Source organism: Callorhinus ursinus, unplaced genomic scaffold (genome assembly GCF_003265705.2).
Source record: "Callorhinus ursinus isolate GAN/ISIS: 27379988/994484 unplaced genomic scaffold, GSC_fseal_2.0 scaffold5, whole genome shotgun sequence".
NCBI classification, from domain to species: domain Eukaryota; kingdom Metazoa; phylum Chordata; class Mammalia; order Carnivora; family Otariidae; genus Callorhinus; species Callorhinus ursinus.
In genome coordinates, this window is record NW_027397067.1 from 45058077 (window position 1) to 45081005 (window position 22929).

At 35.4% G+C, this 22929-nt stretch overlaps 1 protein-coding gene across 1 annotated transcript in view; it reads right to left on the minus strand.

The window, feature by feature from the left end:
• The window catches only part of STK3 (serine/threonine kinase 3), a 273966-nt gene that overhangs the window by 94926 nt on the left and 156111 nt on the right, over positions 1 to 22929 (minus strand). The window contains exons 7-8 of the mRNA XM_025870899.2: positions 21296 to 21433; positions 15555 to 15680 (exon numbers count right to left, since the gene is read on the minus strand). Coding sequence (XP_025726684.1) covers positions 15555 to 15680; positions 21296 to 21433 — 264 coding nt within the window. The remainder of the gene's footprint in view (positions 1 to 15554; positions 15681 to 21295; positions 21434 to 22929) is intronic.

Sequence of the window (22929 nt, forward strand, 5' to 3'; positions counted from 1 at the left end):
GCAGTCGCATGGTGTGCAAGGTGGCAGGAGTCTATTGTGACACAGAGTGAAAAGCTGCAACCTGATTTGTGGGTATTGAATCACAAATGTATGAAACTAGAAATTAGTTATAAAAAGAAAACTAGAAGATTTATAAGTATGTGGAGATTAAACAAATGCTACTGAATAACCAGTGGGTCAACAAAGAAATCAAGAGAGAAATTAAAAAAAAAATAACTTGAAACAAAATGGAAAAATAACATGCAAAAATTTATGGGATGCAGCAAAAGCAATTCTGAGAGGGAAGTTCATAGCAATATAGATCTACCTCAAGAAACAAGAGAAGGCTCAAATAAACAACCTAACTTTATATCTCAAGGAACCAGAAAAAGAACAAATGAAGCCCAAAGTTCGAAGGAGGAAATAACAAAGATTAGAGCAGGGATAAATGAAAGAGAGACTAAAAAGGTAATAGATAAATCAATGAAATTAAGAGCTGGTTCTTTAAAAAGATAAACAAAATTGACAACCCCTGTTGTTAGACTCCCTAAGAAAACGTGAGAGGACTCAAATCAGAAATGAAAGAGGAGGTGTTACAACTAGTAACACAGACATACAAAGGGTCATAAGAAACTACTATGAACAATTATACACCAACAAACTGAACAACCTAGAAGAAATGGACAAATTCCTAGAAACATACACCAAAAGTGTATCATGATGAAACAGAAAAATAAAAAGAGAAAATCTGAACAGATCAATTACTGGCAAGGAGATTGATTCAGGAATCAAAAACCAACAAAATTCCAGGAGCAGAAGACTTCACTGGTAAATTCTACAAAACATTCAAAGAAAAGTTAATACCAATCCTTCTCAAACCCTTCCAAAAAACAGAAGAGGGGGGAACTCTTCCAAACACACTTTACAAGACCAGCATTACCTTGATACCAAAACCAAACGAGGATACCACAAAAAAAAGAAAAATATAGGCCAATATCCCTGATAAACACAGATACAAAAATCCTCAACAAAGTATTAGCACACTGAATTCAACAATATATTAGAAGGATCATATGTTGTAATCAAGTGGGATTTGTTCTAGGAATACAAAAACAAACATTTTTAATAGCACCAAAAAAAAACCACACAAAAAAAACAAAAAACAAACCTATCTAAAACCACTTAGACCTAACAAAATATGTACAGAATCTGTGTGCAACAATGAAAGAAATCAAAGTTCTAAATAAGTTGAGACACAGTCCATGTTCATGGATTAAAAGACTCAATACTGTTAAGAGGTAATTTCTTCTTAACTTAGTGTATAGATTCAATTAAATCCCAATAAAAAGTCCAGCAAGCAAAAGTCCAGCAAGCTAATTTGTAAGTGTTGACAAAATATTTCTGAAGTTTGTATGGAAAGGCAAAGACCTAAAACAGCCAACATAGTGCTAAGTAAGAAAAATAAAGTTGGAAGACTCACACTATCCAATTTTAAGACTTGTATAAAACTACTATAATCAAGACAGTATAATTTTGACAAAAAATAGACACATATATCACTGATAAATCAATGGAACAGAATAAAGAGCCCTGAAACAAACCCACAAAAATACAGTCAACTGATCTGTGAAAAGACACGAAAGGCAACTCAATGTAGAATGGATAATCTTCTTAAACAAAGGGTGTGGGAACAACTGGACAACCGCATGCCAAAAAACAGACCAAGACACAGACCTCATGGCTTTCACAAAAATTAACTCGAAATAGATCACAGATCTTTAATACAACCCAGAAAACTTCTGGAAGAAAACACAGGAGAAAATCTATGTGGCCTGGGGAGTTTAACGGTGGGTTTATAGATAAAACACTAAGAGCAAAATCCATGAAAAAAAAACTGATGGGGGATATTAAAACTACAAACATCTCCTCTGTGAAAGACACTGTTAATGAAGAGAATAAAAAGAAAAACCATAGGCCGGGAGAAAATATTTGCAAAACACATATATTATATAAGACTAGTGTCCAAAATATACAAAGAACTCCTAAAAATCAACAAGAACAAACAACATAAAACAAATTTTAAAAACAGGGGAAAGTACCAAACAGACACTTTATCAAAGAAGATATATAATTGGTAAATAAGCATATAAAAATGCCAAACATCTCTATCATTAGGAATTGCAAATTAACACTGAGATAGCATTAAACACTTATTAGAATGACTAAAATGCAAAAACACTAACTCCTATGAATTGCTGGTGAACGTGCATAGCAACATAAACTCTCATTGTTGGTGAGAATACAAAATGGACAGTTTGACAATTTCTAGAAAATTAAACATACCATAAAATTCAGCAATTATGGTCCTAGGTATTTACCCAACTAATCTGAAAACTTACATCCACATAAAAGTCATCATGCAAATGTATACAGCAGCTTTATTCATAGTTGCCAAAAACTAGAAGTAATCAAGATATCCTTCAGTAAGTGAATGGATAAACAAACTGGTACATCCACACAATGTAATACTATTCAGTGAAAACACTAGCTAACAAAAAGACATGGCTGAATCATAAATGCATTTGGTTAAGTGAGAGAAACCAGTCTAAAAAGGCTATATGTCATTATGGAAAAGGCAAAACTATAGATCATTAACAGATGAGTGATTACAAAGGGTTCAAGGGTAGAGGAGGAGTTGAATAGGTGAAGCACGGGGATTTTTTAGGGTGGTGAAACTATTCTGTATGACACTGCAATGGTAAATATGTACCACCACACATTTGTCAAAACCCATAGACATTTACACCATAAAGACTGAACTTGAATGTACATAAATTTTTAAAAATCTCTTAAAAGGTCAGGAAATCCCAGAATGGGATGCAGAGTGTCATACACACACACACAAATCTAACTGTATTACAAATGTATAAAAGAACTTCACTGAAGGAGGTAAGTTGAAAAGGTACCAACCAATAAACTGAGTAACCTTGGAAGTGAGTCAAGTCGGTAAGACTAAAAATAAAAAGAACTGTACATAAGAACTGTTTTCTAGTTGATAAAGTTGTTTCCCATGGGGCTATGGATTAACAATTCTGAAACCACTACACATGTATACAGGAATTGAAGTATTTAGCAAAGGAGTAGTAGATGATGGCAGCCAGATTTCTCACCATTGCTGTGGGAGGTTATAAACAAGCAAGAGGAGGCACATAGAATGATCCCTGTGGTAATGGGTTAGAGCCAGAGGTATCAGTATGAACTCATGTTCAGCTTCGTATTGATACAGATGGAGATATGTAGACAGATACAGATAAATGCACATACGTACACACACAGACGTAGAGTTTATGGGTATGTGTTTATACACAGGTTAGTATAAACCCATTTGCTTTGTCAGCTGAGAAGGTCTATAACATCCCACAGTGGCAATAAGCACACCAAGTCTAGGTCTTGGGTTTGAATGCCATTCTCTAATTAAAGGAACTAGGCTCCTAGGATTCTAGGATTGTGGCAGGAAGTACACAAGATATATAAGTATCTTACAGTGTCAGAGAGTAAGAAATACTAAAAACAAAAACTCTAAAAACCCCACAATGATGGGGGTATGTCAAAGAGACAAAGGTGCCAATTAGAAAAGTCTCCCAATGGTCAAAGCTAGAACACTTTGAGTAACAAAATAAATAAAGAAGTATTAAATTCAAATGCAAAGTGTCAATTAAATAACCATGAATCAATACTGACACAAATGACTGCATAAATGGGAAGAATAGACAAATCTCCTATGTAGAAAAATTCCATATAATTTATATAGACACTCTGCCCTCAAACAGAAGGGGCATAACTCTCCACTCCTTAAGTGTGGGCTGTATAGTATGATTTCTTTCCAAAGTGTGAAAGTATGGAAAGGGGAATAGAAGAATATTATTGTGAGGAAACCTGATAAACACTACCTCAGCCAGGTGATCATGGGTAATATCAACAAGTCATGTTGATATAAGGTATTTGTGATATTGTGACATAACAAGAAATATATATTTAGCAAACTTCAACATGTATATGCTTTAAAAAAAAGAATGCACAGAAGCCCGTCCTATTTTTAAAATGGCATCCTTTACTGGATAAGATTTTTTAAATTTATATGGCAGAAACAATCCACATACCTTTGCTTTATACTCTGCTATTCATGCTCCTTGGTGACAACAAAATATTGTATTTTTAAAGTTCTACTGAATAGAAAGAGCAACTCTATAAGCAGATGCACTTAAAAAGTGGACTTTCTATAGGCAATTTAAGTATTTACAGTAAATATGAACAAATATAGTTATGTTATTTAATCATCTCACACTACAGATTTGGGAATATCTTCCACTAACATCTAGGAAACAAATTCTTTCTTACTATGTTATACAGTTGACCCATCTCAGCACCAAATTTATATCACACGCTCAGAAATGCCAAAAAAAAAAAAATCTTTGTCATGTTTAGCAATGCTAAAACTAACACAAAAACTTGATATTGGGATTAACCTGCTAAAGAAATCTCTGTTTGCAATTTGTTTAATTTTTAGAATCTGTACAATTACCTCAACACCTATCATAACATGTCAATTTGTCAGAATGTCTTCTCATCAGACTAGCTTTTTCTATTAATATGTATAAAAATCAAATTCATAAGGCACTATTTCCACTCATGTCCCATACCTTTCTGGAACAAAAAAAAAATATTTAAGGAGGGTTGTTTATAATAGTTACCCAGGACACAGGTGTACAGAACAAAAATTTTTAAAAACAACATATCTTGAAATGGTTATCATAAACTGTTTCCTTTTCAAAAGTCACATTGAGAGTTGATGGAAATATCTATTTAATTTTAGGCCACAAATTTTTCTCCATCTGTAGTAAGCTGAACTATGTAGAAGAAAATTAAATTTGGAAAAATTATAAGTGATACGGGTATAACTCATAAATTCTCAGGAAATTGCACTCACTGAGAATGGAAAAAGCAGGATCCACAATAAGCTTAAGTATTAATACTGAATATCAAATATAAATGTCTCTTATAATGTAGCAACTCAATATGGTGAATTTCACAGCTCTAGGTTTTTAGAATCAGGAAAAGAATTCAGTCTTCATTATCTCAAAATTTAGCTTTATAAAATTTTCCAATGGTCCAGGGCCAACATGGCTCTGTGTCCTGTTAGCCCATTCACTGGAAAAGGACCAATCCAGGGTCAGGGCTAAGGACAGCTACCATAAAGGCTGTCAAACAATACAGTCCTCCAGGAAAAAAATAAATGCAGAAATAAAACTTGGCAGTACAAAGCTCACTACATGCTGAAAAAAAAAATCATCTTTGAAATAATCAAAAAGGAAGAAAAAAGAATGGGGAAAAACATCAATGAAAACAACTAGGATATCAAAATATCCATCCAAAAACTCCTGGCATATCCAAAAAGGTAACCAGTCTCCAGAACTATAACTAGCAGATACTGGCCAAATGAATCTCTCAAATTGGAGCAAATTAAAAAAAAAAAATCAGCAAGTTTCATGAGCCAAACGTCACCAAGATGGGTTACAAATGAAAATAAAGAGAGGTTACAAAGCAAACAACCTTGACATCACAGATATAAATGTTAAGACAAATGTAGCATCAAGCAGATGATGGTTCTTTATTCTATAATTAGTCTCAAATGCTGGGGGCTGGAGGGTCCAAGAGTATACCTTTCTTTAGTCCACCATCTAAAGAAAATTAGTTTTAGGCCTGGGTGGCTCAGTTGGTTAAGTGACTGCCTTCGGCTCAGGTCATGATCCTGGAGTCCTGAGATCGAGTCCCGCATCGGGCTCCCTGCTCAGCGGGGAGCCTGCTTCTCCCTCTGACCCTCCCCCCCTCTCGTGCTCTCTCTCTCATTCTCTCTCTCTCTCAAATAAAGAAATAAAAATCTTTTAAAAAAATAAAAATAAATTAAAAAAAAGAAAAATAGTTGTAACAGACACAGTGGTTCAAAACAAAGAGAAATACTCATTTACTTCTATTCTTATCAACTACTAATTTGCCTTAAATTGCCCTGATTTTGTGTAATGTTACCTTTTAGAAGCTTCCCTTCCCTTCTTAGGTCACTATTACAAACTGTCCAGAATAAACCAGAACAGAACAGACTATAATTTTTCTTTGAATTGTGCTAATTTATGAGTACTCAAGGAGTTTCATTTTGTTTTCTTTTTTAAGATTTTATTTATTTATTTGACAGAGAGACAGCAGGAGAGGGAACACAAGCAGGGGGAGTGGGAGAAGGAGAAGCAGGCTTCCCGCTGAGCAGGGACCCCAATATGGGGCTTGATCCCAGGACCCTGACATCATGGCCTAGACCGAAGGCAGACGCTTAATGACTGAGCCACCCAGGCACCTCTCAAGTTTATAATCATTATAATATATGGAGTTTTACAGATTTATCTATATTAAATACCATATTAAAACTCAATATTTCAAATTATGATTTCAGAACACCCAAGAAATGACAAATGGTAAGCGTTTCCACTAAAATGGAGGATTGAGCATGTGGGTTTAAGCCTATCCCTCCCAAAACTCTTCCAAAATTATAAAGGCATAGAAAAGGGAAAATTCATAAAGACAGAGATCATGAGAGAGGAGAAAACAGCAAACAGGAGATGTCCAAAAATTTGGAAGCTAGAAAGCAGATAAATCTGTAAGTAGCAGCTAACTCACCAGACCAAAGAAATCTAAAACTTAAGCTTTTAAGGAAAGAAGTCACAAGAAGCAAGCAAATTCAGGCTTCAGAGCAGTGGATCCTAACATCTTTTACAGTAAGGTTGGCAAGTCAACTAGTTCTACTCTTACATACAGAGTGTCCAACAGGCAATTTTAGTGCTTACAGTACAATCACTAGACCTTTGAAGAAAGTCCATAAAGTGAAAAGTCAGAGATGAAAACAAAGGAAACAGAGACAAGGTAGGAAGCAAAAGAAAATTCAAAGTGATAATATAACAATGAGGAAGAGGAGGACATGTTGGAAATTAAATAGTTCATATGGGGAAAAAAATAGAAGGTCTTGATAAGACCTCCAAGAAAAAACAAAAAGAGAAAAAAACAGAAAAAAACCATTGAATGATAAATCTAAGAAGTCCAATCACCAAATAAAAGGAGTGCCAGAGAGAGAGAAAATAAGCAAGAGCAGAGAGAAAAGAAGAGATAAAAGTACCATGAAAAAACAAACATAAAATTACACAGCACTTAATGGTATTTCCAAACTGAAAGGGCCAAAAGACACTCCACACAATGATGAAAACATTTCTACAAGGCACATTATCATGAAAGTTTTAAATAATAGAGAAAAGTGAAGATCTAAAAATCTTCCATAAAACATTCAGAAGATCAGATATCAGATTGTCATCTGTCTTCTGCTGAGTTAGAAAACAGAACAAAGCCTTCAAAATTTTAAGGGAACGTTATTTCCAATCGAGAATTTTATACTCAATCTCTCAAGGGTAAAGGCAGAATAAAGACACGGTCAAATAAACAAGGTCCGGGAAAGGGGGGGCTGTGGGGGGAGCGGAGAAACCTGCTAATATCTGGAAGCTCCTGGGAGATGGGGCCCATCAGAATGAGGAAGTAAAACAAGAAACACAAGATACAGGGAAGAGAGGATCCATTACAGAACAGAACAAAAGGCAATTCGTGGGATGATGTTGAAGGGAGGTCTTAGGGTAACAACTGATCAAGCACTGGAGAAAAATCAGTGATAGGTCCATAGAAAAATTAACAACAACAAACAACAGTAACAAAAAGTGAGACAATCATTAGTTCTAGAAATCACAGAAAGAAAGAACATGTAACCAAAATATATTACAATGTTTCTCTGTAAACAGTATTTATATAGTCATAACTACATAAACACTGAGTAGGGTTTTTTAAAATTGTGATTTAACTGTATGAGGAAAATGAGAAATAGCAAGTAATCAATTCTTTTAAAGAATTTTAATTTTCATCGATAAATTTTATCTCAAATATAAATGTTCCTTACTAAATCTAATTCACTTTCAGGACGTAAAGGAATGAGAATAAATTTTCTTTACTCTTTTTCTTCAAATATACTTTTTAATAAAAGCTTAAAGCAGGTTTCCAAAAATCTCTACCAATTCTTCCAAACACATGTGGCCACTTAAAATGTCTTAAAATACTTAAAAAGAAATTGTGAATATAAATATTGGTTCAGATCTGATCAGTGACATCATGTTGGTGGCCCTTTGAATAGCAAAAGTAGCAGCAGCAACAACTACCAAAGGAACCAAAAATGAAACAAACCAAACAATAACAAAAACAAAAAAAAACCTGGTCAAAATGTTAGAATTAAAAAGCAATATTGCTGGTACAAGTAGCAGCATTAATAAATATGAGAGCTAAACTTTACTGAGCATACTATATTCTAAGTGCTTAGATATATTTTTTAAATATATCACTGTTTAAATATATCACTGTTTTAAAGCGCTTAGATATATTTTTAAAAATTATATTCCCACAGGAACTCTATGAAGTGTGGTCTACCATTAATTCCCTTTTTTACAAATGGTGAAAGTGAAGTGGACAGGTTAGCAACTTGCCCAAAGACACAGAGTTATATGGGAACACAATGAGGACTTAATTCCAAGTTTGTCGCGCTCTGAGATCAAGTCTACCCACCCCATTTAACCAACTATGTACATGACAGGCTTGGGACTGACTGAAGCTGATTCTGCTGTTCTATTCTCTACCTTGTTCAAAAGGTTCTCACCACGTAGACCGATTTGAAGTTCCCTTATTAAACAGGGGCAGGGAGAAGGAGGAAGGTTCTGAGAAATGCTCATATGGAGGCTGTATCATCATCTGTAGGGGAGTGAATTTTTCAAAGCACCCTTGGATTTCTCCCCACGCCCATGCTGAGAATTACTGCTTCAGTGAGTCATTTAGATATGCCACCTCAAGACACTAAGGACCACAGCCTGAGAAGCTGAGAGTTCGAACCTTAAAGAAATCACCAGAAAGTCCCCATTTCTTTTCCAAAAACAGAACCTCTAAGACATAGTCTCAGGCCATTAATAGGCAAAATCTTTTTCTTTGAGTCATTACTAAACTAATACAAAATCAAACAACTTTCTTTAGATGGAAGTTAAAATAAAGGGCCTGATACATGCATACAATATATATGTGCATATACATATATATACACACACACATACACACACACACGCATGTAACATCAAGAAGTATCCCACTTTTTTACTTAACATTTCACTTAATATAACATGCTTCTACATCTGTTCAACTCCTTGTATTTTACTTAACACTGTGATCTGCGTGGGAAATGCCTAAACTCCAGTGACAAAGCGACTCTTGTAAACTCTTTGTCAATCTTTTAATCTACTTTAAAAATAACTGCTTGTCAATGGTGCATTTGGTGCCTTATCTCATAAATTCAACTTATTAGCACCATCCATTCTGCTTTTAAGTAATCATCCAACATACCACATGTGGAATGTTTGCCTTGTTCTCTTACTTAAAAACAATAAGCACTAACTCTTTTACTGTATAAATATTTAAACAGTCATTCAAGTGCCTGTATATTTCAATAAACCACACCAACTAACTTAAAACTAGCCTTTTAAAAATCATTGGCTAATTAGAGTTTAAGAACTACACAGGATGCTAGAAAAAAGGATATTCTTATTATGCTGTGGCTGAAAATTTAGGACATTGTGTATAGTAACCAGGGAAGTAAAAAATCTACCTATTTAATTGGGTAGTCCAGCTAAGGAGATTTCCAGGCAGGGTGTTTAAGGTGATGCCTGGTTTCCTCCTGCTGCTTATAACAAAATGCAAAAGGAGAGAGAAAAGCTTAAGAAAGAATAATTAAACAAAAAAGAAATCAGGACTTGCTGGTTTTGTAAATTCCTAGCCTCTCAGACAGCAAAAAATGCTACAATTATGAAAAGGCTTCTAAGCAAACATCAAATCCAAAGCACATTCAGAAAACAGTGTTTAAAAATCAAGCTGCAGAGGTGACTGTAAAGTCCTCTGCTAAGACTTCAGAAAGAGCCAAGATAGGTAACAGGATTTTTGAGAAGCTTAAAGGCATTGCCCCATAGCCATCTTAGCAGGAGCCCAAGGTAAAGAAGCGATTATTTCAACAAAATGTATGAGTGTCACCTGTTCTAATGGAGTGAACCACAATAAGATTTATAGGACACCCACAGTTTTTTTGGCAGAAACACCATAGCATGGTCTCAGTAGGACAGAGACAGCATAAAATGAAAACAGGACGCTGAACCCTCAAACTTCTGCAGGTAGGAAGCAGGATGAGAACATGATTTAGATCAAAACACAGAACAGCTTCCATGAAAAAGGAAGAATGACAGAGTAGAATCAAGAACTCAGAGTGCATAGCAAAGGGTCGTAGAGAAGCAGGGCAGGAATAGAACTGAAATAATCAAGGAACTTCTAACACTTTCTTGGCTGGATTCCAAAATTGCCATGGACTACTAATCAATGTGCCTCCTGTCTTCATTCTTTTTGAACAGAACTATCTATGATGATAATCTTATGCCTGACCCACCACTGTATACTAAGTATGTGGGGGGCAGGTAACTAATCTTTAGTTTACAAGTCTTCACTAGACTAAAGGATTCTCATCTCTTACCAAATGTGATTTAGAAGATGAAATTCCGGACTGAGAGCTGATAATGTAAAGGGATAATACTTAAGAGTGAAGAAGAGACAGTTCTTACGAGGTAGTGAACATACCCATTCCACGCGTGGGCAAGGAATGTAAATAATTTGCAGCAATAGGACAGTTCTTGTTAGTTTTAAAACACGTCTATAAATTCTTTGAAATTTTCCCTGAAAAGGTAGAGTCTACTTCTCCTTCTGCTTAAGTGTGAGGCAAACTATGTGACTTGTTTTTATTTTTTAATTGAAATGAACTTCAAGTAACATAAAATTATTTTTATGTGTACAGTGACATTTAGTACATGCACAATGTTATACAACCCACCACCTCGATCTAGTATCAAAATATTTTCATCACCCCAGAACAAAATAGTTCACTCATCAAGCAGTCACTCCCCATCTCCAGTCTTTGGCAAGCACCAATCTGATTTTTGTCACTGAGGATTTACCTATTTCAGTTAATTCATATTATACAATATGACTTTTTATGTCTGGCTTCTTTCACTTCATGATACAAGGTTTATTGTATACATTGTATCATGTATCACTGTTTTATTTATTTTTATGGTTGAATAATATTCCATTGTATGTATATGCCACAATTTATCTACTTTTGTCTATTGTGAATAGTGCTATGAACATTCATATATAAGTATTTAAGTACTGTTTTCAATTCTTCTGGGTATATACTTAGAAGTGGAATGGCTAATCATATGGTAATTCTGTTTAACATTTTAAGGAACTTCCAAACTGTTTTCCATGACAGCTGTACCATTTTACATTCCCATCAGCAATGTATGAGGGCTCCAGTTTCTCCATATCCTTATCAACACTTATTTCCTGGTTTTGTTTGTTTAATCAAAGCACACCTTAGTAGGTGTGAAGTAATATCTCATTGTGGATTTGATGTGCATTTCCCTAATGACTAATGTTGCTGAGCCTCATTTCATGTGCTTGTTGGCCATTTGTATACCTTTGGAGAAATGTCTACTTAAATCCTTTCCTTATTTTTCAATTAGGTATTTCTGTTGTTGAGTTGCCAGAGTTCTTTACATGTTTTGGATACTAGACCCTTACCAGATACATAATCTGTAAATATTTTCTTCCATTTCATAGGATATCTTTTTGTTTCTTGATAATATGCTTTGATGTACAGAGTTTTAAATTTTGATAAATTTTTTCTATTTTTTTTCTTTTATTACTCATGCTTTGGTCTTCTAAGAACCCATTGCCAAATCCAAAGTCAGGAAGATTACTTCTGTTTTCTCCTAAGTGTTTTAACATTATATTTAGTTTGTTGATCCATCCAATTAGGCCTTATATTAAAAGGCCTTTGTATGTGATGAGAGGTAGGGGTCCAAGTTCACTCTTTTACATGTGGCTATCAAGCTGTCCCAGTGCCATCTGTTTTTTCACCAGAGACTCTATACCTTTGTTGAAAGTCAAATGGCCATGGATGTATGGGTTTATTTCTGGACTTTCAATTCTACTCCATTGGTCTGTATGTCTATCCTTATGCCAGTACCACATTTGATTACTACAGCCTTATGTTAAGTTTTGAAACTGGGAGGTGAGTATATCAACTTTGTTCTTTTTCAATATTGTTTTAGCCATTTGGGGGTCCCCTTGTTCCATCTGAATTTGAGGGTTGGCTTTTCCGTTTTGCAAAAAAAAAAAAAAAAAAACAACACTGATATTTTGGTAGGGATTGGATTAATCTGTGATTCACTTTGGAGAATACTGTTACCTTAACATTATTAAGTCCTCCAATCCATTCAAACAGGATGTCCTTCCACAGATGTAGGTACTCTTTCATTTCCTTCGGCAATGTTTTGTACTTTTCACTCTATAAGTCTTCCACCTGCTTGCTAAAACTAATGATGTAATGTATGATGATTAACATAACATAATCAAAAAAATGTATTCTGATGAAAACATCACTGATTTTTTATGTTGATCTTATACCCTGCACTGTGCTAAACTTGTTTATTAGCACTCATAAATTTAGATGTTTTTGACAGACACATCCAGGAAGCTGCTCTAGCTGAAGGGGCCCAAAACAAAGGCAAGCCTCTGTGCTGGTCCCTCAGGGAACCACCAGACAGGACAAAATGCAAAATGCAAAACCACAACTTTTTGAGAACAAGGTTCCTACTGCTCTCCCCTACCACCTCTCTCTGCTGTTCTCACGGCTGCTGAGCCAGAAAACAGGGGGTGGCAGGCATGTAAATCTGTGGAGACACAGATTCTTGGAGCTCCCCACTCCACTATTTTCTATGACCAGTAACTTCTTTAACAAATCGAATGTGGAAGAAGGGACAGTGTGCCACTCCTGAGACTATGTCATAAAAAGCATTGAGTGGGCGCCTGGGTGGCTCAGTTGGTTAAGCGTCCGCCTTCAGCTTGGGTCATGATCCCAGGGTCCTGGGATCGAGTCCCACGTCAGGCTCCCTGCTCAGCGGAGGGCCTGCTTCTCCCTCTCCCACTCCACCTCCTTGTGCTCTCTCTCTCTCTCTCTCTCTGTCAAATAAATAAATAAAATCTTTAAAAAAATAAAAATAAAAAGCACTGAGATTTCCTCTTGGATCACTTACTCTAAAAGAAGCCAGTTGCCATCCTGTGAAGACTCTCAAGTAGCTCTAGAGAGGGTCCCACGTGGCAAGGAATGGAAGCAGCGCACCAATAGCCATATGAGTGAGCTATCTTAGAACTCCAGCCCTTGTCAAGCCTTTAAGATGACCACAGCTCTCACCAACACTTAGACTGCAACCTCTGGAGAAACCGTGAAAATCATCCAACTAAGCCACTTCTGAAATAATTGATCTACAGATATCATGAATTAATAAATGTGTATTGCTTTAAGCTGCTAAGTTTTGGAGCACGTGATATTTAAAGCTGAGACTCAAAAGATGAGAAGAACCAAGTGACTCTGGTATTCAAGAAGAAGTGTTTCAAGCAGAGAGAGGAAAGTTTTTTGGCACATTAAAAATAAAAAATTTGAAAGAAGATCAATGTGGCTGGAGCTCAGCAGAGGAAAGGAAAATAGTGAAGAAAGAGATCACTGAAGCGGCAGAAAATCACCAAAGTGACTATAGCAAAGTCTTAAGACTAGTAAAAAGTCACTAAGTTCTGGAGTAATCAATGGTTCTTTATCCACCAAAAATTAAAACTGGCACCAGAGAGGGAGACAAACCATAAGAGACTCTTAATCTCAGGAAACAAACTGAGGGTTGCTGGAATGTAGGGGGCTGGGAAGGATGGGGTGGCTGGGTGATGGACACTGGGGAGGGTATGTGCTATGGTGAGCGCTACGAATTGTGTAAGACTGATGAATCACAGACCTGTACCCCTGAAACAAATAATACATTATATGTTAATAAAAAGAAAAAAAATGGAAACTGGCCTATAATTAAGTGGGGAAGACAGAACAAAGCAAAACAATCACGTGTCCAATGACAGCTAATTGAAGGCAGTTTATCAGCCCAGCACTCATATGAAGCTTGCATAAGGTGAAAGGCAGATGGGTACCACCACAGAAGGGCAAAAACTAGACATTTTTGTGAATATAAACTTATCAGAAATTATGTAATTCTGATAAGCCAATGTTGTTTGTTTCTGAAGTACTGGTAACATTTGACTGAAAAGTGAGCATAAAGTATTAATGAACAAATATGGGAGCTTACAAGTAAAAGACGTATTTTTCTTCTTGGTTCCTCATTAGTTTTGTGAACTTTGGTAAGTCACTTCTCTCCTAACCTAAATTCACTCATCTGCAAAATGGGATAATAACATATATACATGACCAATCTTACTTTTTTTAAAAAGATAAAATGTACTGCTTTTAAAACTACAAAAAAAATCTAGAAAAAAAATTAACATTTACAAATGTTAACTGGAGAGAAATCAGTAACTGTATCTATCAACACACAGGAACCTAGGGTGGGAACTATAAAGCCCTTGGAAAGCAAGAACCAAGGCCTTTACCTCATTCCATATCATTTATTGAACTTTATAGAATTAATACACAGTCCCAAAGCTACAAATAAAACCATCTTTATAAAGATGTTATTTAAAATTCTGAATGGTGGATTCATTAGTAAAAATCTTACATCTAGAAGATAAGTTTAAAACATCCGTCTCAACAGGCACTCCACAGTCACTGCTAAATGATTAACTGATATAATTGCATATCTAAAAAAAAAGATCAAAAATCAGCTCTGCAAAGATGTACACTTGTCCTTGTCCTGGGATACCTTACGACACAAGGTTTAATAATTGGTGGAAAGGGTAAAAGAATTTCAAAAGAAATCCCAACTGGATAATCAGTCTCTGAAATTAAAACTAGATGTAGGGCACCTGGGTGGCTCAGATGGTTAAGCGTCTGCCTTCGGCTCAGGTCATGATCCCAGGGTCCTGGGATCGGGTCCCGCATCGGGCTCCCTGCTCAGCGGGAAGCCTGCTTCTCCCTCTGCCTCTCTCTCTCTCTCTCTCTCTCTCTCTCATGAATAAATAAATAAAATCTTAAAAAAAAAAACTAAATGTAAATTAGCAAAATAATACTAATTGTTTAACTATAAGATTAAAACAAACTTCTATGGGAAAATATAGTATTATCAATGACATTTTTAATCAGTAAAAAAATAAAATATTTGTGTTTTCAGACTTTATAACTATCTGAATACCAAGAGGTATTCATCTCTGGATCTTAAACCAGAAAAAAAATGTGTAACTTAAAACAAGGAAAACATCATTAGTGAAGAAAAGAAGCATTAGACATCATAAAATGTGATGCATAATTATGTTAGTTATTAAAAATGACTTAGAAGAAAAAAATCGACTTGTTGAGGGTATTTACGAACCGAATTTTCTTCCTCCTCTTCCAATTCTCGCTGCTGCTCTTCATGTCTTTTAGCTTTGATCTCCATAGCTTCTGTGATCAGGTCTCTTAAAATTGATACAGGCTTTGCACTCTTGATAAAAGGATGCTGGAAAAGTAAAATTCAATGGTATAAATTCAAAAGATTTCTCTGAATTATGCCTAAAATATGTTAAAACAATGCATAAATGCTAACCAGGATCACAGACTTCAATGACTGTTCTTTCAACCAGAATTAAATGTATACACTAAGAAAAGAGAATATTTCAGCTGCTTTAGAAATTGAGAGTTTGTTTTTAGGTTTACTTGATTTTAGAAAACCATTAAAGCACGCACAAAAAATGCAATTCTGGGGCGCCTGGGTGGCTCAGTCGTTAAGCGTCTGCCTCCGGCTCAGGTCATGATCCCAGGGTCCTGGGATCGAGCCCCGCATCGGGCTCCCTGCACAGTGGGAAGCCAGCTTCTCTCTCTCGCACTCCCCCTGCTTGTGCTCCCTCTCTCGCTGTGTCTCTCTCTGTCAAATAAATAAAATCTTTAAAAAAATAAAATCTTTTTAAAAAATGTAATCCTGTAAATAAAACTACATTACCCTTAAAAATATTACTGCCCAAAGGAAGTATAGATTAGATAGTGAAAAAGATAAAAAATTTTTAAGAGTGGTGATTTTCAAGTACCAGAGGGGAGGTGGGTGATGGGGATTAAGGAATGCACTTGTTGAGATGAGCACCGGGTGTTGTGTGGAAGTGTTGAATCACTATATTGTACACCTGAAACTAATATTATACTGTATGTTAACTAAATGGAATTTAAATGAAAACTTTAAAAAATTAAAAATTAATTAAAAACTCTCATAAAAAGTAAGAGATTGGTGATTATATTACATGTAAAAATAAAATTATTTTGGTGATACATACAAATTTTAATTAACCTTAATAAACTTTGTTACTTCTTTTACATATTTTTTACTTTATTATGTTTTGAATAATATAGTCATCTCCAATGGAGAAATAACAGCAATAAAAGAAAAATACTTTCAGAATATATTGTCTCATTTCTATACTATGTATAAAACTTCTAACTTTTTTTTGTATCATCCTGATCTAGCTAAAATATTTGAGTTTGCTACAATTCTGATAAATAGAAGGGAAACCACCAGAATAGACCAGAGTTTTCAGTGACTTTTTTTTTTTTTTTTTTTTGAGTGAGAGCGAGTGAGCACATGAGTCAGCAGGGGGAGAGGCAGAGGGAGAGAGAGAATCTTAAGTAGGCTCCACACCCAGTGTGGAGCCCGATGTGGGGCTCAATCTCACCATCCTGAGATCATGACCTGACCCGCAACCAAGAGTCAGATGTTCAGCCAACTGAGCCACCCAGCGTCCCTTCAATGACTTTTTTATTGAGGGGGTCTGGGGAAGTGTGAGAGAAAGTAGAGGGACAGTTTACAAGCACAATTTGAGATAGATAACCTTTTGAGGCAGCAATACAGTTTCAAAATGTAATTTTCATAATTATACATCAATAGACATTTTAATAAAGATCAACAGAACATAAAAATATTTCCTTCAGGAAAGAAGAGGAAGTCCAGACATTCTCAGGTGAAGGAAAACTAAGAATTTGTTACTGCAGACCTACCTTAAAAAAATGGCTTACAGAAGTCCTCTAGACAGAAAGGAAAGAATAAAGGGACTGTGAAACATTAGGAGAAAGAACAATGGAAAAGCAAAAATAGTGTAAATACAATAGCTTTCCCTTATTCTCTTGAGTTTTCTCAACTGTTTAATGGTTAAAGCAAACACTATAACACAGTTTGATATAGAGCTTAATGTATGAAGAGAAAGTATTTTGACTACTGTATATGGGAGGGACAACAAGGTAGAATTGCCCTGGGGGTCAATTCAAATAATGGCAGATCTCAGTCAACCTCACATGCTCAGAGAAGGACATCCTGGGGTAGGAGCTGACTTTAGGTTGAGGCTGCCCATCAGCAACTTTAGTGCCACTAGGCTGAACTTGGAACTGTGTCCTTTAATATCTTTGGGGTTTCAATTTCCTCATTTTTTAAAAACTACTGAGTTAACTAACAATTTCAAAGGATCCTTTCACTCTATGATTCTTTCAAATTTAAGCAATTGTTTATGTTGTGCCACGGAGAATAAACCACTATAATAATTCAGCATGAATTTCTTTTTTTAAAACTTTCTTTTTCAGGGTCTAGAAATCAACATGGTATAATCTATACAGGTAAGCTATGGCTGTGTCCACTGAAACTTGGTAATAAGATTGTCCTCTGAGAGTCATAATTCAATTTATAATATGTAAGGCATGTGCACACCTCCTTTAAAAGACAGAATGGCTTCTAGGCATCTAGCAAAATAAGACTCAAATGAGTCTAATGAGACTCAAGACAATTATTCTATCTAATACACATGTATTAAGCACTGGATACCAATAGATGATATGGACTTATGGGAACACCAAGGAATGACAACTAGCCTAAACAAGGATGAGAAGAAGGCTTCCTGGAGGAGTACCTAATTTGTTTTAGAAACAATTAGACAAAGAGTAAGAAGGAGACTGTTTGTAAAGGGGATTTTTAAACTAGGTTGGGGTGGGGGAAAGAGTGTGAGAAAAGGTACAGAGGATTGAAAAAGCATGGTCTGTTTGTTTCCTGAGATTAAGAATTCCTCATATCAGTGAGATCATATGACACATGTCTTTCTCTGAATGACTTATTTCGCTCAGCATAATACCCTCTAGTTCCATCCACGTCTATAAGAAACTACAAGTCTATTATTTCAGAATTTATAGAGGAAAAGAAAGGAGGTAGCAAGGGGTCAGTTAAGAAGCTAGGCCAGGGGAGACGAACCATGCATGAGAGATGATGGACTCTGAGAAACAAACTGAGGTTCTAGAGGGGAGGGGGGTGGGGGGATGGGTCAGCCTGGTGATGGGTATTAAAGAGGGCACGTACTGCATGGAGCACTGGGTGTTATACGCAAACAATGAATCATGGAACACTACATCAAAAACTAATGATGTAATGTATGGTGATTAACATAACAATAATAAATAAATAAATAAAATAAAAAAACAAAAAAATAAATAAAAGACAATGGGAAACAAAAAAAAAAGCTAGGCCAGGGGGATGACTGGGTGGCACAGTCAGTTAGGTGCCCAACTCTTGGTTTCACCTCAGGTCTTGATCTCAGGGTCATGAGATCAAACCCCGCTGCAGGCTCTGCGCTCAGCACGGTCTGCTGGAGATTATCTCTCCCTCTCCCTGTGCCCCTGCTACTCATGATCACATGCTCCCTGTCCCTCTCTCTCTCTCTCAAATAAATAAATAAAAAAATCTTAAAAAAAAAAAAGAAAAAGGAAGAAGCTAGACAAAGAAGGGCACATTTTAATAAAGGGCTTTGAATGGTCGACAATAGCACAACAGGAAAAAAACCAAGAAAGCAAATACTGGCTCATAAGAATGATACAAAATTAGCTGGACAGTTTGCTCTTGTTATAAAGAAAGATGTTTGAGCCAAACCCAACTAGAGGCTAGAGGGTAACAGAGCTTGTTATTGTAGCCCATACAGGTCAACTTCTTGGGCAGAAAACAGAGTGGAGCTAGGGGACAAATGGAATAAACCCACAACAGTCACGTTCACTGTGTGATCTTCAGTGAGTCATTTAACCTTTCTGGGCTTCAAGACTTTCATCCACAAAATGAAGGAATTATACTAGAATATTTCTTTTTTTTTTAAGATTTATTTATTTGGGAGAGGGAAACAGAGAGCAGGGAGAGGGGCAGAGGGAGAGGGAGAGAATCTCCAGCAGACTCCCCACTGAGCACAGAGCTGAATCTCATGACCCATGAGATCATAACCTAAGCCAAAACCAAGAGTTAGATGCTCAACCCAGGTGCCCCTAGAATATTTTCTTAAATGCTTTTTTATCCTAAAAACTCAAAATGAAAAAAAAACAAACCAGAATTTCTTAAGATTAGAAAATATTATGGAAAAAGACTACAAAGAAATATTGGTTACATTATCTAAAAATCAGTTACCAGATATATTTGGATTCATTTTCATCATCATTTTTTGTGTTATCTGTCCCACTTTTTCGTTTGTCTTTTCCCCCTCCCCTTTCTTGCCTTCCTTGGGGTTGAATAATTTAGATACTCAATATGATAACAATACCAATCAGCCCTTGATTTATGTGCTCAAAATTCCTTTGAAATGCTAATAATATTTCAAAATAAATGTTTCAATTAATTTTTTAAAAGCAATATTTACATATAACATGGAATTCAAAAGCTCAAAGAGAGCATTCAGAAAAATAGATGTCTCCACCCTACTCCTGCTTCTTAGCCATACAGTTACTTTCTCTGGAGATAAGTTTCTTGATTATTTTTCCAGAGCTACTCCACGGCAAGCACTGGCACATACACACACGCATGATTTATATATGAAAGACATTATAGGGACTCCTGGGTGGCTCAGTCAGTGAAGCGTCTGCCTTCGGCTCAGGTCATGATCCCAGGGTCCTGGGATGGGGCCCTCATCCTCCTCTCCCTGCTCAGCTCAGAACCTGCTTCTCCCTCTGCCTGCCGCTCCCCCTGCTTGTGCTCTCTCTCTGTCATTCTCTCTGACAAATAATAAAATCTTTTTTAAAAAAAGACATTATAATGAAATATATAATTATATAATTATTTATTATATATTAATATAACATACTGGTGGATATATATGAGTGAATATTATAATGAATATAATATAAATTACAACGATATATACATATATGTGCGTGGAGGTGTGTATATTCTGCCAATCACTCCTCTCAGTGAACCTTAGGTTGCTTCCAAGTCATTGACAGATATTTATGTTGTTTCCAATCTTTAGCCATTACAATGTACTATGAATACTTTTACACATAAGTTATGTCACACATGGTTAAATTTTTCTGTAGAATAAATTTCTAGAAGTGTTAACTGCTGGGTCAAAAAAGAATTAATTTCCAAATATCAAGTTTTGTTAATGTGAGACACACTTATTATTAGCTTAGGGGTCTAAGCCAATTCTGTTGGGAAACTAAAGACACAAATACTTATTAAAAGTGTTAAAATTATTTCTAAATGCATTAAATATCAAGGCAGATTAAAAAAACAACAACAACAACAACCTCCTGATACTCTGGATATAAAATCTACTCATACCACGAGTACTAAGAGGATTTAGGTAATCTTGTAACCAGTATGTATACACAACACGAGATCTTTTCAAGGAGCTCAGGGATCTTGTATTTATATACCTTATGGTAGATCAAAAAGTCAAATAAGAAATGTTGGGTCAAGGAGTAACACATCAGGAAAAAAAAAGAACACGAAAAACAGTAACAGTGGAGAAAATAACTCATTTCTGAAATGAGAACACTTTGGAAATTTTGTTTTAAACAACTTTGGAGAAAAGAGTTGACAACAACAACAACAACAACAAAGAAACAGAAAAAAAGGAAAAGACAGAAGACTGAATTTGGAAAACAGAAAAGAAAAAAAGGAGACAAAGAAAACACATAGGAGAAGAATGATGGTGTATATGTCTTTGTCAATCCCTATTTCCTCAGGGGTTTACATCTTGAAAAATCAGTTAATAAAACCCACACCAATTCTGGTCAGTGTGAGACAGCTACAAGGTATAAAGAAAATATCTTTCCCTTAGGTGCATAAGCACTGACCTGTAAAAGTTGTGTTGCAGTAGCTCTCTGCTCAGGATTCTTCACGAGGCACTTTTTAACAAAATCGGTGAAATCATCAGACCAAAGTTCTGGCTTCCTGAACGTTGGTGGTGGATTCGTGGGAATCATAAAAATAGCCTAGCAAAAATGAAATAGCCAAAATACACAGTAAGAATCACAACAGCACACCAAAGAAACAAATCTCTCTATCTTTCTATCAGACTCTAAATCTGAAAAACAAATTTAAGCTGTTCTAGGATTTCCAGTAAGATTGCAATTCAGGAAGCAAGTCCATCTGCTACTAATGTAATCATTTCCCATTAAATTTCCTCTATTTGAATTGTAGCTCATTGAGCACATCATTCTTTATTTTATCTATTATTTTTAATCAGTCGCCAAAGAAGACTGCAATTCTAACCGTTTTACCAAACTAAGGACATTCTCTAATTAAACAGATGTATTCCCTGATATTGCCACCGTGTGCCAGATTTACTTCCCATTTCAGTTTTATGTAAGTACTCCTGCTCAAAATGGATAGCAGCAGTCCAATCTGCTTCTGCAATCCATAATACTTAAATATAAATAAAATTACTACTGTGATTTGAAATAATACTAATAGAGCCAAGACTTATATTTCCTTTTCTAAATACATGAGTCAGGGTTCCAAATAAAAAGTTTTGAAGGTAATATAACACTTAAATTTATTACAAATGATTTTAGTATTAATATCTTCCTACTAATTAAATAGATTCAGATAGTTCAAAATTCAAAAGTTTTATAAAGTCTTCCTGTCATCCCTGTCCTCCTAGCTATCCAGTCATCCTTTTGGAACCAAGAGAATCAATCCCTAGTGTTCTTAGGAAATCACTGTATGTAATGAATTAACTTCTCTCTTGGGTATCTACAATAGTTCCTGATAAAATACTATTACTAAAACATCATTTTCTTTGAAAAGATATAAAAAATGAAAACATAATAAAGTTAAAACAAATGTATCAAGCACTACTACTATTACATCACAACTGTGACAGTCAATAAAGTTGAAGGTCATTCAATGAAATATGAATAAGGGAAAGACGATTAAGTGGGGAAAATATAGTCTTTTCAACAAATGGTGCTGAGAAGACTGGATATACACATGCAATAAAAATGAATTTGGATTCTTATGCTATACCATATACAAAAAGTTAACTGAAAATGGATCAATGACCATAACAGTAAGAGCTAAAACCATAAAACATACAAGAAAACATAGGGAGAAAGCATCAAGACATGGGATTTGGCAATAATTTCTTGGATGTGACACCTAAAGTCCAGACAACAAAAGAAAAAAAATAGATAATTGGACTTCATCAAAATTCAAGACTTGTGCATCAAAGGACACTATCAACAAAGTGAAAAAGCAACCCAAAATGGAAGAAAATAATATGCAAATAGTATGTATGATAAGGGGTTAATATCTGGGATATATAAAGAACTCCTACAACTCAACAACAAAATTACCAAAGAACCCAACTCAAAAGATGGGCAAAGAATTCAGATAGATATTTCTTCAAAGAACATAAAATGGCCAATAAGTACATGAAGAGGTACTCAACATCACTAATCAGTAAAGAAATGCAAATCGAAACCAC